The sequence below is a fragment of the Primulina huaijiensis genome, chromosome 2 (assembly GCF_012295235.1).
Source record: "Primulina huaijiensis isolate GDHJ02 chromosome 2, ASM1229523v2, whole genome shotgun sequence".
NCBI classification, from domain to species: Eukaryota; Viridiplantae; Streptophyta; class Magnoliopsida; order Lamiales; family Gesneriaceae; genus Primulina; species Primulina huaijiensis.
The window spans coordinates 19979361-19995933 of record NC_133307.1 but is presented as its reverse complement, the minus strand read 5'-3'; the positions used below and the strand labels follow the sequence as shown (position 1 = coordinate 19995933).

At 34.3% G+C, this 16573-nt stretch overlaps 2 protein-coding genes and 1 long non-coding RNA gene across 10 annotated transcripts in view; 2 read left to right on the top strand and 1 right to left on the bottom strand.

Moving 5' to 3' along the window:
* The first annotated feature begins 571 nt into the window (after window positions 1-571).
* On the top strand, window positions 572-4371 carry LOC140968292 (polyubiquitin 9). Of its 6 annotated transcripts, none has more exons than XM_073429232.1 (6): window positions 572-869; window positions 1001-1139; window positions 2342-2381; window positions 3173-3358; window positions 3464-3503; window positions 4072-4371. In XM_073429232.1, exons 3-6 carry the CDS (start codon window positions 2379-2381, stop codon window positions 4155-4157), a joined length of 315 nt encoding a protein of 104 aa, XP_073285333.1. In that variant the 5' UTR covers window positions 572-869; window positions 1001-1139; window positions 2342-2378; the 3' UTR covers window positions 4158-4371. The 6 variants fall into 6 exon arrangements, with proteins under 6 accessions (XP_073285333.1, XP_073285340.1, XP_073285349.1 ...); XM_073429239.1 differs by having other exon boundaries at window positions 1001-1148; XM_073429248.1 differs by lacking the exon at window positions 1001-1139 and having other exon boundaries at window positions 572-867.
* A 5375-nt stretch (window positions 4372-9746) lies between these two features.
* Window positions 9747-16573, bottom strand: part of LOC140968168 (uncharacterized) — a 75739-nt gene continuing 68912 nt past the window's right edge. For all 3 annotated transcript variants that reach the window (XR_012173741.1, XR_012173719.1, XR_012173721.1), the window contains one exon: window positions 9747-11034. The gene's annotated coding sequence lies outside the window, so the exon portion shown is untranslated. The remainder of the gene's footprint in view (window positions 11035-16573) is intronic.
* LOC140968285 (uncharacterized) overlaps window positions 11034-16573 on the top strand; it is a 17090-nt gene continuing 11550 nt past the window's right edge. The window contains exons 1-3 of the long non-coding RNA XR_012173748.1: window positions 11034-11600; window positions 13653-13747; window positions 14077-14212. This is a non-coding gene — a long non-coding RNA (uncharacterized lncRNA). The remainder of the gene's footprint in view (window positions 11601-13652; window positions 13748-14076; window positions 14213-16573) is intronic.

The window sequence follows — 16573 nt, the reverse complement described above, 5'->3', positions numbered from 1 at the left end:
GTGTGCTGAGTGAACGTGACACTACCCATTAAGTTCCAAGTTATAGCTTTTTGTTGTCTTTCACAAAATCTCTTCATTACTTTTCTTCTTATATGAACCAATAATGTAGGGACCGGTTTTTGCCTCATCACCCTCAACTCGCTGTGACATATTATTTTGCTGTTTGCATATTTTCTAGTATCATTATGAATCCTCTCCATTCTAAGCCCTCCTGGACAGTGCAACTCTCTAAAACACTCTTAAAATGTCACACATCCTTAAAGATCTGACCAACCTCAAATTCTACAATTCCATTTTTCTCATTTTCAAGACATCTCCATGTATTTTATCACTTAATTTTGACTTCAAAGTTTCAACTTCATCATCACTGCTACTCAAATATTGATCATCGTGAGATTTTGTATTCAATATATAGTGAGATTTTTGTATTGTACAAATTGATATATTAATATAGATATACATGTAACATCTATCGATGTGTTTATTTAGAATAAATTGGGTAATATTAGAAATTTAGAGCTATTGGATTTTATAATTTAAGTCGCATGGAAATTGAAAATTTAAGTTTTAAAAAAAAATTAAATATCTTTTAACAGCAAGAAGTGAAGCGCAGCACTTCCGGCGAAGAAACCTAACCTAGAATTCACATTTTTCGTTCCACCTGCGAGCCACCACCGCTGCATCAGTTTTACCCTCCTCCAAAACCGCCGAACCCCGCACTCCTCGTAGAAAGCAGGAAAATAAAACGGAAAGAAACCTGCACAGCCGAAATTTTAGCTTTTTATTTCGATTTTTCTTCTATCCAACGCCGCATCAGTTAATCGGAATCGATAGGTTGATCTCTGAGATTCCTTAAGCTTCAAAACGGTGTAAGTCTCAGCCTTGGATTATTTTCCGTCATTTCTACTAAAGTTGTTTTCTTTTTCTTTTTCTAGCTTTTATTGTTTCAGCATTTGAAACCCATTTCATAGCGTATGAATTTATGTGAGGATTTTTTTAGGATCTTAGTAGAGTGCGGATATGAGTTGGGAAATGGCAGGGTTTCTGGAGTCCGGTTGAAACGCTACTCCTGCAGCGAGAAGCCCCGCTGTGCAGTCAAGAAGGGCTGCTATCCAACGTGTTTCCGATATGTTAAGCGGGTAAAATAGGTCGGGAAAAAATTCTGATGTCGAAAAAATTCTGATGTCAAGTGTTGAGCGAAAATCCATGGGTGTTTTATTCGGAAAGGACAATAAATCACCCCGAATTGTTTCTGCACAAAATCGATCTTCCTTCATATTTTCAGCCTTTCAAAATATTTTTAAAAATTTTTAACATTGGATTAAGTTTTCTCTGGTGGTGTGACTTTTTTAGTTAATTTATCATCAGATTTAGAGCCAAATTTTGGCGATTTTTGTGTGTAATAAGGTAAAATTATTAACCATCCAGGTGAATCTTGGATAGGTCAAGTGTTGGAAAACTTCCAAGTATGAATAAATAGAAGCAGGGTCGTTTACTTAGAAATATGGTAAAGAAATTCTTTAACTGATATGTCCGGAAATAAAGTGAAAATTGAAATTATGGGATAAGTTCTGAGCTAAGTTGTATCACGATTTTATGAATTATTATGAAACATACCCAAAGAATTGAAAATTTCCGATTCAAGTTTCAATGACAAGATGCAATGTACGAGACTTGCTATTTAAGAATCTGGCAGCTTCATGGATTCTGTATGTTAGCTAGCGGTTTTATGATTAATTTGATATTTCTCTATCTGCTTGAAAGTTATGTGGTCATGGGATTCTATGTGCTTATACATTATTTTTTATTCATGCGTTATATTTCGGCATTCATGTATTAGTATTTTGAGCTTTATATTCATTTATTTGTGTTGTGCGATAAAAAATGATGCTTTTTGCAGCTATATGAGAGTTGGTCATTGTACGATGTATATGTTAAGTTTATGGTGCATGGCTTTTGAGGTGTGACATACTTTTTCAGTGCATGGGATGGAATTATGGCATTCTTTACGGTGCACAGATTGCACCGTTGGCATTCTTTACATTTCATGGCTTGTACAGAGTTATGGTGTCCGGGGCTTATTATATGTGGCTGATTGGGGACTTATGGTTAAGCATTTCATTCACTAGTTTACCAGTATGGACTGTATTCCAAATCTTAAGTATGAGGTTTTGTACGAATATTTTAACATGATAAGTACTGAATGTCTGCAATTTATGAGCATTATGTTTAATTTGAAAGCTATGCTATGCCGTATCTAGCATATGTTTATGTGTTCATCTATTTGACTCTGGTGTGTTTAGTTCTCCCTTTTGGCTTACCCCTTGTTGATATTTTTTAGGTGAAGAACAAGGATACGAGTAATAGAAGTCACCGAAATGGTAGGTGATGAAAATGTTAACGATGCTGAATATGTTTAGTTAATTGATTTCCGTATGTTTGATTAGGGCTATTAAGGCCTTGCTTTGAAGTTATGGATCGTTGATTTTGGACGCTTGGTATATTTAAGTTTGGTTTATTTTAAATATGACAGAGGACTTGTCTCTTTACAATCATGTTATTTCATTATTTATGCTTTATTTGCAAACTGAAATTTCTGTTTTATTTATTTTTTATAAATTTATTGTGTGAGATTTTAGGAAAAAATTTAAGACTAGGATATGTTCATTAATAGAAATATTTGGATTTTATATTACAATTCGAATAAATAATAGCAGCTTCTTCATACATGTTTGTTAATGTGAGGACCAAGGGGTAGGCGTGATTTCTTTGATTGTAAGCCTACATTGCAATTTTGGAGTCTTTTGAATGTCAAGACTTGGATGATAAACACTGGATGGGGTAGGTGTGATCTTTAGTCACTGAGAAAAGAGGATGAAATGATATTGAAATTTCTTGTTATGGATATAAGTGATTGGAGATTGCTGTCAGCGCTCATATACCTTAAAGTGGTCCGTTGGTTTTGGTGATTTATCTTTCACTTTGTTATATAGCTTGTCCAGCAACTCTGACTGATAAACTGTCATTTGATTGCAGTAAAATGAATATTACTATCACTCTATTTTGGGAAAAAAAATACTTTTTTTACTTCATGGTTTTCATTTGTTTGATCAGTTTCCAGCAGCTGTTGATTTAAGTTAACAGTGTGAAACTTTGATTACTTTATCACAAGGCAATGTATATCCGTGTTAAACGTGAGAAGACAACTTACTTCCTGCAATGCGTTCCAAGTGAGACGATTCTACAAATCAAGGAGAAGTTGCAAGAACTCATTGATCAGCCGGCTAACAATCAAAGACTGATACTCATGTCAAATCGGGAAGTGTTGGATGATTCAAAATCCTTGGCAGATCAAAAGGTTCTACCTTCATTTTTATGCAATAATTGATTTCAACTTTTGTGATATTTAATTTACTACTTTGGTCTGGAACCTAAAACGTTCCATATTTCTTATGTCTTTCAGGTTGAAAATGATGCTGTCGTCGCCCTGACTCTGAGAAAAGGTTCTCTAATTTTCATAGATTTGCTTTCTGTTAGAATATCAAAAGATTACTGTTTACATTGTTAGTGAGTGAGTAAATCATAGACGATATTTGTAGTTTCATTTCTATATTTCCTATAAAAGTTGGCGTACTCTGTTCATGTGCATATATATCTTGCCAGAGGCAGTTTTTCATTTATTGTCAACTTTATATTTCTTCTGTGATGAGGGTATAAACCAAGAAAATAAATATGCATCTAATCGTGTACAAGGGATCTCTTGTTTCGTGGCTAGGAAACGACGATAGATGATCAACATCTAACCGATCAAAATCGTTTATTGCCATTTTAATCCCTATGAAATTACATTCTGCATATACATGTTAAATTGTTAATGGAAGATTCCCATAAGTTGTCTCGAGTCTAGAAGCCAAGAAAGTGACAATCCTCTCTCCTCTTCATTAACTTTAGGCTTCAGATATATATTCATATGCAACATCAAATCCGTCTAGTATCTTCTGTGTGTTCTTATGCATGTATTGTTCAACTCTTGCGTCACTTGTTTTTTTTTTTTGTACTTGAGCTTTTCAGATGATAATGAGTTCGAGGATGTAAATATCGTGCGGCCAAATGATTTCTACCAGTCCCATGACTCGGAAGCTAGTTCTAATTGGTGAATCAAGAATCGAATGAGAAGCAGCTGCCATCTTGTTCCCGGTTGGTCCTAAACTCTGCCGCCCGTTGCATTGTAGTTGCCATTATATTTGCAGTATGCTTGAACTGCTTCTGGTAACATCAGATTTGATCGATATATTTGAATGACGGATTGGTTTTGACAATGAATTTGAAACTTTGAATTTGAAATAATACCTCATCTTGAGTTATATAAAATCAATACAATTATCATTATATTTGGGGTGCAACGATCACATGATTTTCTGTTATGATTATGACCGGCGGAATTTATAGGCACAAAATCTATATTTCGGTTATTCTAGAAAAAAGGTGCAAAATCATTACGATGGCAACTGGAAATCAAAAAGAGAAGTGTCGTTTTGCACTTGAGGATAATGAGTCTATGAAGCTGGAGAAGTTATTGAATGAATCTAAATTAAGGAATGATGTTGTTATGTCTTTGAATAGATGTGAGGAGGAAGATGATGAAATTTCTGTAATTGAGAGATGGAGTAAGAGAAGACCGATTGATATGGGATCTATTGATCAATTTGCAAAGCCAATTAATGTCGATTATGCTATGAGTGCAAGTAAGAAAATGAGACAACGAAATATTATTGATGCAATTGCTAAAAAAAGATTTCTCCAAGTTCATCAATATTTGGCAAGATAGGTGTATGAAGCCGGAATTCTTTTTCATGCAATTGATAACGATAGTTTCAAAAAAAATTTGAAGCTTTAGGTCAATCTAGTCTTGGCTATATCACTCCTTCACAATACCAGTTTAAAGAACCACTTTTAAAAAGAGGCGGAGAAAACAAAAGAAACTCTAAATAAGCGAGAAAATAATGGTTGCTCTTTCATGATTGATAGTTGTAGTGATAAGAAAAGAAAAAGTATCATTAATTTATGTGTGAATTGTAAGTTGGGGACTGCTTTTTATTTCATCAAGAGAAGCTCCAAATGATGCTCACACATTTCAATTTTCAACACATATTTGAATATGTTACTTTGCATGTATTATTGATGAGGTTGGGCCTTGAAATGTGGTGCAAATTGTGACCACAATGCCTCAAACAACATGGCTGATATGAATCTGTTAGCATTAAAAAGATACAATATGTTTTGGACATCATGCTCAGCTCACATGATAAATCTTATGCATGAAGGAATTTCTAAACATCAAATATTCAATGGAGTGATCAAGAAAGCAAAATCTTTTTGTATTTTTATTTATGCTCATCGCAAGACTTTGACATTGATGAGAAAGTTTACAAAAAGAGAGAGTTAGGCCGTGTGCAACTAGATTTGCGACCTCTTTCTTAAGATTACAAAGTTTACTTGATAAGAAACAAGAGTTCAGAAATATGATGACTATCAATGAATGGGATAACATTAAATGGTCTTGAAGCCAAAAAAAAAAAAAAGAAAAAAGAAAAGAAGCATTTGATGCCATTGTCCCCAATAATTTTTGGAACTTTGAATGCAAAATATGAAATTCAAAAAATGATTATTTGCCAATTTTAGACATTATTGATGTAAAAAACAAAGGTCTGTCTTGATAGTCCAATTCATACAACTTATATTCTGAATCCATATGCATATTATTTCTTCAAGAATCAAAGATGATCATTTGATAACAAATAATTTGATCACTGCTGTTGAAAATTTCTTTCTTGATGTTCAAATGAAAAATCATGTGATAAATATTGAGTTGCAAAATACACACAAAAAGAATGATCATTGGATAAAAAAAAGGCAATAAGCAGATACCAAAACAATTATCAAAATTACAATCCAGGTAAGTAAAGATTATTTTATTTGCTTTCATGTTGTTTGTATACTATTGTTACCACATATTCATTGTATTTACGTCTCTTTAAAAAAAAGATTCTTGGTTTAACTATTAGTTCATCGGGTTGTGAAAAGAATTGGAGAGTCTTTGAAGTGGAAAATATTTACTTCGTTATACTTTATTTTTGTGGCAATATGATAATTTGTACCTTATTCTAATTTTTTCTTTAATATTTAATGTAGATACACAATAAGAAAAGGAACAAAATAGATACTGCAAGGATGAACAATGTAGTGTATGTCCAATTCAATGCACGATTGATGAACAAGAAAAAGATAAAACATAAATTTGAGACTTTACTAACAAGTGATACTAGCAACGCTCAATCTTGGATTGTTGAAAATTGTGATGATGAAGATAAGGTGGAGATTAACACTTCACCACCTACAAGTTATATTAATGTCAATGTTCAATAGGATTTCGAAGAAATTGTGTTCTATCCGACGGCACCAAAAATGAAATGATCAAAGAAAAAGAATTCGAACTAGAATATGACAATAATTTAACCAATATTCAACATTTTTTAATGTCCACTAGTTGCAAAAACAACTCAAGATTTTAATTTTGAGATTTTTATGATTCTATAAATATGAGAATTAATGCATTAGACTTAAATTTATCATATTTATGCATTATTTTATCTATTTAATTACAACTACACTAAAAATAAAAAATACTTTTTTACGCTTAAGTTCATATTAATCTCAATTACACCTAAAAAGCTCGAATCTCGACATCCATGCTTAGGAGAACTTTGAGTTTTTTAGAACCTTGATATGGTACCATTGTATCCATATGACAATGTACGTCTTTTATACTAATATGAAATAATTATGTAATATTAGACAATAATTGAATACTTAATTTCATGTTTGGTCAGTGATATGGTACCATTATCATTAATTAGTACAATTAAACCACAATATAACAAATATCTTAAACTGTAATAAAGTGTAATGTAACTTAAATTGAGTAGTATCTACTAAATCTAAGATTATTTCAACGTAGTAATTGGTTAATTCAATTTATTTTTACCAGTGTTTGATGATTAATTTCCAGACAAAGATAAATGAAATTGGAATAAAGCAATAACAATGATATAATGTTTAACAATAATATCACAATAAACAAAAGTATTTTCACACCGAAAAATCGAATACGTTGGGATATGAGATTGGTTTGAAAAGCTTCAAGCTTCATCCACTCTTTGTAAATGCTAGAATTTGTTGAAAATAACTCGAAACTTCGACGTTATACCAAAACAAAATTCTTTACTAATTCACACACATATATGGAAACAAGATGGAAAATCAATAGGGGTGTCAATCGGGTGGATTGGGTCGGGTTTCGGGTCAAGTAGCGATATTTTTTTATTTTTTTTTCAACCCGAACCTGAAGCAACCCGAAAACCCCCAACCCGAACGCGAACTCGTATAACCCGATTCAACCCGCCTAACCCGAATTTTATTTATTTTTTTAATTTTTTTTAAAAAAATTAATGAAAAAAATTCAAAAAAATAAAAAATAATAATAATATTTTAATTTAAACACATGATAACGAAATTTTCGATTTAAATTTGAAATTTTAATCGTAGAAAATTAAAAATATATTTACTAAATCAAATAAAAAATTATTAAAAAAATAAAAATATGTAAAATAAATATTAAATTATGAAAATTTATCATATAAATATATAATAAATTTTGTTCAAACATATCATATATAAAAATATAGGTAGTATTTTCAAAAAAAAAAATTCGCGATAACCCGATCCAAACCGAAACCCGCCTAACATGACACTAACTCGAATCCATCCAATCCGAACCCGAAAAACGCCAACTCGAACTTGATTTTTTTCGTGTTGGGTCGTGTCAAGTTGACGGATCGTGCTGCATTTTAACACACTTAAAAATCAATAAGAATTCAAAGATATGAGTTTTTTGAGCTTTGAAATAGAAAGGGAGAAGAAATGAGATATTAATGGAGAATAGAAAGTTGTTTCATGGGTAAACTTTTGGTTAGAGAGTTCAAACAAAGAAACATGATCTTTGACGGGAGACTGAATCATAACAAAACAATTTTTTTTTTAAAAAAAATCAAAATAATGAAAATTGATTTTTTTTAAAAAATTTAAAAGAAAAAAAAGGAGGCTCAGATCTCGAGAAAGGGAGCAGAGGAAACACCACGCCATGGCTGCCGATCGCCGGTTGCCTGCGACGCTGAGCGCAGCTCATTCCGTCGCACCGCCGTCCGGGACCGCCCCGCCAAGATACGGGTCGGATCATCCCCTGCCCTACCCATTAGCTCAAAAATTTGAAAGAAATTTTTTAAAAAAAACATCATCACAGCCTCGTGATTCGCCAGCATAACAACGCTATTTACTCGGAAAACGGAATAATCGCCGAAGACGGCTGAGTAGGTCTCACAGAAGAAATAAAGATACAGATGAAACAGCGCCATACGACAAATGATTATCGCCGATGGAAAGATAAACCAGCAAATATATACATGCATACACACACCCACATACATACATCTGTATTGCTAGCTAGCTGCTGTTGGTTCATCTTTTCGAGGAAGGGCGGTTGGTTTTGTTCGAGAAAAATCACGGGCCGAGCAGAGTGGGGGCAACCGCCCTTGGAGAAATCCCGTCCCTCCGTCGCCTCATTTTCTTTGATTTTTTTGAGCTAATGGGTGAGTGAGAAGTGTTTGTATAAATAAATATATATATAAACATTTAAAAAATCGAAATCAAGTTTTTTGAGCTCGAGTAATTCGATATATTATCAAATCGAGCTCCAGCAATTCGATACATATCGAGCCCAAGCTTGAAAATCACTACTTGAGTTGGGTCGAGCTCGAGTTCTAGTAGTTGAATTTTTTTCGAGTCGAGCTGCTGGGCTCGGCTCGATTGTTCCTCTAGTTTTATCCACTCTTTTGCCATTCTACCCTTTTTAGTTTATGTTTTAATTTTAATTACTAATTTGTTTGTTTGATTACCAAAACATTCATTAAATCATGAGTAAAATGAGAATTTTTTGTTAAATTTTCTCTCTCGATAATTTTTTTTAATTTATGTGAAAATACACACAAACTTTGATATACGAGACGAAGAAAATAATTATTTTAAGCCAAACATATAAATTAAAGATTAAATAAATTAATTTTCGTGTTCTAGAAAGAATTTTTTTCCTTTTTTTACTTTTATTATAACTGATGTCGGGGCTAAAATCTCGAACAAGAGACTTGCCTCTATTTTATATGCTTTGTGCCACTTTGAGCCAAAGGCTAGCGGCCCCGCCCCAAGATTTTGAAGGTAAAAATGAATGTGGTGGAGCTCGAAAAGATATTTGATTTCGGATCGAAAGATTCAGTATATTCGTATGATATTATAAATTATTTTTTGAAAATAAATATTTAAAATATATTTATTTAATTTAACATATATAATTATAACATGTTAACAAAATATTAAAGTTAAATAGCTATCAAACAAAATTATAATAAAATAATTTAGATTCGGATTTTTTGAATAATTAGACTGTCCTGATAAACTAGAGTGGATATTGAAGTATTCAATATTAAATATATCCTGGCTTGCCATGAGTTTGTTGTCATGTAGATTTTGCTAATTAATATATTTCATCAAATACATGAACAAATTGCTTTTAACAATTATTTTTTAAAAAACATTTTTATTTTTAAGTAAAAAAAATTCTGAAACTCCATTGAACTAAGATCCAGACATTAGTAATTGTCAAAAGCAGTCGGACCGTAACAGGGGTTTAATGAAAATTAAGCTCCAGCACAAATTCAAGAAAATGATCGCGAAAAAGCCACCATAAGAGGTCGTCTGCATACATGATCCATGAAGCAATACTCAATGACTACAACCAAGAAATCCTACCAGGACATAACTATACAAGAAATTTAACTATACAAGAAATTTTATCCACATGTCGGATGTAAAAATGATTGTGTACAAGGTGAAACTTGTAAATGAGTCACAAAAATACAAATACAGGAAATGACATTTTCAATTCGTCATAGAATAAAACCCACAATATCGCCATACAAATAACACATTCCAAACATAAATTCAATCATTTTGGCACCAAATGAAGCACTTCCATTCTAGAAAATCCTGTTATATTAATTATTTTTCCACAAACCCAAAAGCAAAATTGAACAAAACAATGCACAACATTAGAAAACAAAAAATTCATGCAAGAAAATTTCTAACTCCAAGAAAAGCCATAAACTTTATTGAAAGTTCCAATGTAATCCCCAATAATCAAATGTCGATAAACACTTCAAACTCATATCCACCGACAAGCCATCATTTTCTTGGGAAGAAAATTAATTAATATAACAAAGACATGCATTTTACCAATAAGATAATGACACGTGCAAATTAATTTTATATCCATAATTTCATTAAATTTTCACCTTACTTTGAAAAAAAAATTGCGCGGTTAAAATTTTTGAATCAGGAAAAACCTGCCATAACAAGTGCCCCACTTGTCATGTCCCTTGACTAACAATACAACTCGCAATATCTTCGATATACAAGATTTCGACCAATGACAATGTAATCAATTATATGATGATAATGGATACGAATAAACAGTTGAAGTCTAAGTTCAGAACTAAATATGATCTCCCCAGTATAACCTCTAATGACACCAAGCAAACTTCAAATGCAGAAGGCATGAATAATTTTCAAATGTACTTGGACTTTTCACCTGGCAATAAAAGAGTGATAAAAATCAAGCATCCACAAGAATTTGAGAAAACGAACACCAAGAAGCCATCATAAGTGGTCATACTCATACAAGATTCAAGATTGGGGTAAAAGATAGCGAGATCCACCTCAGGAGGGTCTACATTTTATGATCGTTATCATTGGAGTGCTCCGAGTTCTAGGCCGTGTTTACCGCCCTCGGGAGGTGCCCGGGTTCTTGGCCGTGTTTACCGCCGCCTTGCGAGCGTTGTGCATCCACAGTGACGACTAATAGACGACCTGTATCGTATGTGCATTTGTTATTATGTGAGAGAGTTAGCTGTTGAGCCTATTGTCATATGTGAGGTTGGACTTAGATTGCGGAGTTGTTATGTTTGTGGTAGGATTTGGATCTCGCTAATCGAGTATACCTGTTTGTATTCATATTGATATATTTGGCAATGAGGTGGCGTCTCTATCGTTGCATTTTCTCATTTTCACTTGCATATTGATGATTACTACCTTTGGAAATAAATCATAAGCATCACATGCATACACGATTTTATATGCTTGCATGATTTATTTCTAATTTGTTGCTTAGAATATTATTATGTATGAGCATAATTGGCACTCACCCTTCGGGGACTATTCTTTTCCAGGTAAATGGAGATGGTGTAAGGGACTTCTCAAATGATGACCCAAAAAAAATTGAGCGGGTTGGTCTGAATATATTCTGTTGTAAATGAAATATTTAAATAATTTTGTGTTCCCAGGCGCGCTTTTAATTGCAGAAACAAAACCCTCCCGCCCACCGTGCGCCGAATGTTGGCTACGCTACAAACCTCGCCTTCCAGTCACCGCCTTCAGTAAGTTTTTAATATGTTTTGTGTGGGTTGGGGTTTGGAGAATATGTTTTTGTTTTCCCTGATGTGTTTTTTCATGGTAGAAACAAAATCCCGTCGAGCGCAGACCACAAGCCTAAAACCAACCTCGCCTTCCCCATCCTTACTTCTAGTGTGGGTTGGTTCGAACAATATGGCTCGGATCGTACAGATTGAGCTACGTTGTGAGACAGCTTTTTTTTTTTTAACGTTATTTGTTCAAAAAGTATCTAATCTTGATTTAAAAAAAGTCTTTGACTTGAGCGTTCATTCAAAATAAGATATGAAATAATACTGTTACTAAGCTGACTAAAATTGAAAAAAAGTGTGATATAAAGACTAAATATATATAATTAATTGGAAGAAAAATGACATTTCGAAAGTAAACGAACTACACATATTTTTAATTGTCTGCTTGTTCTTCAATTCCTCCACGAATTAACTTGATATAATTTTTATTAAGTCTTGCTCGTTGATTAGTGAAACATTAAATCTCAACATAATTGTTCATACATTGGTTTTGCAGATGCAGAATTAACATGGAACGAATCAATACGAATATTGAAAAGGCTCTTATATGTAAGTTATATTATATATTTATAATGACCTGAATCCTTATTTTGAATGAAGTACTAATTAAGAATTGATTAAAGAGTTATTAATTAAGTATTATTAAGAAATTGATAATTCGAGATCAACTGTTGGAATCCACCGAATTTTAAATTGACAACTCACAACCCAATATACTTCAAATTACATTATCCCAAGAAATCCAACTAGCCAAAATGAGATTCTAACACGTGGCAGAAAAGATCGATTTTGGATCTTCTGAACTAGTCCGGATGCAACCTATAAATAGAAGTTGATTTCATTTGTTTCTTACACCGCTTCCTTCAGCTACTCTCTCTTGAGTTCTAGCCATATACCTTAACTTTTCTAGCCAATTTCTAAGACAATTTAGTGTTGAAAAGTTTCGAAGCTAGTGTCGATTCGAGGAGGGGTCGGTGAACCGGGCTCAAATCGAGACATCATCAGCGGGCTGACGACGAATGCAGATATAATCATAAAGCCTTAAATAGTGATTTAAAAATCATTAGGAAGAACCAAGGTTGTAAATGGCGGGAGGTGGTGGCGGGGCAGTCGGTGACCGCCTACCGCCTCGGCTGCCTAGGCGGTTGAATTTTTTGAAGTAATTTTTTTTATAGATAATCATGCAATATAATCATTTTTATATAAAATGTACAATTAAATAATGTTTAAACACAAAATATAATATCATCTAGATAATGTGCAATTAATAAAAATTAATCATCATATTAATGCTATTATGCTAACAAAGTAATATAATTTTTTTTTACCAAAAAACTAAATTTAAATTTCAAAGTTTCAATCAATTATCCATTATTAGAACAAGTAATAGAATATACATAACTAATCTTCCACCGCCTCGCCCCGCCTAAGTTTTTACTAAAATTATTTTTACCAAAAAACTAAGTTTAAATTTTCAAAGTTTCAATCAATTTTTAAAATTGTTGACTAAACTTACAAAACTTTAATGCCCGCCTCGCCCGCCTGCTCGCCGCCTTGACCCGCCTGCCCAACGTCGTATAGCTTGGGCCGCCTAAAACACCCGCCTCATGCATAGGCGGTGCGGTGCGGTCGAGGGCCGCCTACCGCGTAGGCACCGCCTAGACGGCCGCCTCGACTGCCATTTAGAACACTGGGAAGAACTTTGAAACACGTTTGGTAATTCAGGATTTGGCTTGAAAGCGATTTCATTATGTTGATATTGTCTAGGTTTAGACGAGTAAACTTTTTGTCAGATTGTTTCAGTAAAGTACGTGATGTACTGACTAAGATATCCAAATGTAGTATACACACTTATATGCTTCATATTTATCTGTTACATAATACATGTTTTACTGCTTTGGCATATTATACATGACATATCATGTTGGACCTGATATCTTTTGAGATATATCTCGTTTGTTGATGCTGCTTAACCCTATTCTGTATTATGTATGGTTGGGCATCAAGAGCTACAGTGTCCGACAGGACCCACGGGTTTTGATGACCCTGGACATTGTAGGTCCACGTCTTGATGAGGAGTGTGAGAGCCAAAATTAAAGACGGTACAACATTTATATTTTGAACCATGCAAATTGGCTTATTATGTCGATGATTCTATTTCAGAACTACTGCATCATAATTTGTGACCTTGTATGTATATGTTAACATTGTGAAGATGTTATTTCATAATTTGCACCATATGTTGAAGATATGAATGAAAATTGACTTTTTTTTACCTAAAAATATAAAGAACAGCGTTCTTGAAAAATGAAAATAGCACATTGATTTGTCATTATGAAGTACTCGATATTATGTGCATGTCTATGATAAATATTTCAACTTATATTATTGTTCATTTTTAGATTTTTATTTGAGTTTCCTTGATTTCCAGATACATGAACTGGTTGGGCATAGGGAAAAACTGAAGTACATCCAAAAGGTGACGTGTACAAAGTCGAGAAGTTTATTATAAAATTGATCGCACTTGTGCCAATTTCAGAGCCAATGGGAAAGGGAAACGAAACGAGGCTCGAAGATAATTTGAGGGAAGTCGTGTCTAAAAAATGTACCAAGAAACTAAACGAGGCTCGTAGATAAAAACTACTTGTATAAAAGTTTTGATCAGCAGACAAGATGATGAAGATTCGTTTCACTGTCTGCATCTATTGAGAGTTACTTGTCAAAATCCTACCAAGAAACTCATATTTTAAGTCAACCACATATTGTTGTTTGTATACTATTCGTTTCACTATCCGCATTCATGTTGTTTGTATACTATTGTTACCACATATTCATTATATTAACGTCTCTTTTCAAAAAAATTTGATGGGTAGTTGGTGGGACTTCTATGGCAATTAGGTGACAAATTTGAAAGTGATGGCAAAAAAAAAAAAATGCTTGGTTTAACTACTAGTACATCGGGATGTGAAATGAATTGAAGTATCTTTGGAGTAGTAAATATTTACTTCGTTATATTTTACTTTTGTGGCAATATGATAATTTGTACCTTACTCTAATTTTTTCTTTTATTTTTAGTGTCGATACACAATAAGAAAAGGAATAGACTAGATACAATGATGAATATAATAGTGTATGTCCAATTCAATGCACGATTGATGAACATGAAAAAGATAAAAACATAAATTTGAGACTTTACTAACAAGTGATACTAGCAACGCTCAATCTTTGATTGTTCAAAATTGTGATGACGAAGATGAGGTGGAGATTAGCACTTTACGACCTACAAGTTATATTAATGTCAATGTTCAATAGGACTTCGAAGAAATTGTGTTCTATCTGATGGTACCGAAAATGAAATGAACAAAGAAAAATAATTCGAACTAGAACATGAAAATGATTTGACCAATATTCAGCATTTTTTGATGTGCTCTAGTTGCAAAAACAACTAAAGATTGTAATTTTGAGATTTTTATGATTTTATAAATATGAAAATTAATGCATTAGACTTAAATCTATCATATTTATGCATTATTTTATCTATTTAATTACAACTACACTAAAAATAAAAAACACTTTTTTATACTCACTTAAACCTAAAAAGCTTGGATCTCGACATCCATGCTTCGGGGTACTTTGAGTTTTTTATAACCTTGATATTTACGAACTATTTAACTGGAATCGAGTACCTGATATACTAAATATGTTCTATCAATACAAATCATTGTATCCATATGACAATGTACGTCTTTTTATACTAATATGAAATAATTATGTAATATTAGACAATAATTGAGTACTTAATTTCATGTTTGGCCAGTGATATGGTACCATTATCAGTAATTATGTCACACCCGAAACTCAGAGTTGACATCGACGTTGTTTAACAATCACACAATCGAAAACAACCAGCCTCGTAGCACAGTATAAACCATAACCAGTTTATATATCATAATTCAAATGAAATAACAATTTTCTTTACAATCTCGAAATCAAAATGACAGAGTTTAATACGGAACATAAAACTGAATAATCATAATAAACTTAATCTAAATTTTTGAACATTCACCATCCCCAGAATTGTTCAGACTCTTCCTCCTCGAGTTCTTCTTCAGGCTTATCTGGGAAAGGGTTGTAAGTGAGGGTGGGTATTTTGGGAAATACTCAGCAAGTGGGGGCCGTTCGAGCACAACATAAAAATATTTACACCATTTTCGAAAATAACACATAAACACATCATGCTTTTTATAACGTAATATCATATTCATATCATAACAGCACTGCGATTTTTCCACTTTCTATGGTTTACTGATATCAGTCCCTAATTTTTCATCCTCTAAGGCAGCGAGGCCATAAAACGGCTCTATCCCATCGTGAAGGACCATATGTTGGGATTCTCACCCCCTTATTTCATTCTCACTTCTCCCCTACTCAATTTCCTCGCAATTCATTCATTAGCTCTCCCCAGCCTGCGCAAGCCACCACACCACACACTCACGCACGCCGCGGCCGAGCTGCTCTCGCTGCGCCCGAGCCCACGCTCGCCCTCGCGCACCACAGCTCGCATAGCCGCAGCGCGCCCCTGTGCACACGCTCGCCTTCGCGCGCCCAGGCTTGCCCCACCGTAGCGCGCCCCTGTGCACCCGCTCGCCTTCGCGAGCCCAGGCTCGCCCCGCCGCAGCGCGCCCCCGCGCCCAAGCTCGCCCCGCCGCAGCGCCCACGCTCGCCGCTCCGTAGTGCGCCCCAGCGTTCACACTCGTGCGCACGCTCGCCCTTGCCGCAGCGCGCACACGCTCTCCTCGCCGCAGCGCCCGTGCTCGCCCCTGCCGTGGGCACGCTCGCCCTCGCCGCAGCGCCCACACGCTCGCCTCGCCCCTGCAGCGCCCGCGCTCGCCCCTGCCGCGCCCGCGCTCGCCCTCGCCGCAGCGCCC

Bases quoted from the DNA above. Each gene is read 5' to 3' on its own strand.
- LOC140968292 (XM_073429248.1), top strand. The intron at 3,359-3,463 runs GTTCTACCTTCA...TATGTCTTTCAG, and splicing joins AATCCTTGGCAGATCAAAAG to GTTGAAAATGATGCTGTCGT. The intron at 3,504-4,071 runs GTTCTCTAATTT...TGAGCTTTTCAG, and splicing joins CGCCCTGACTCTGAGAAAAG to ATGATAATGAGTTCGAGGAT.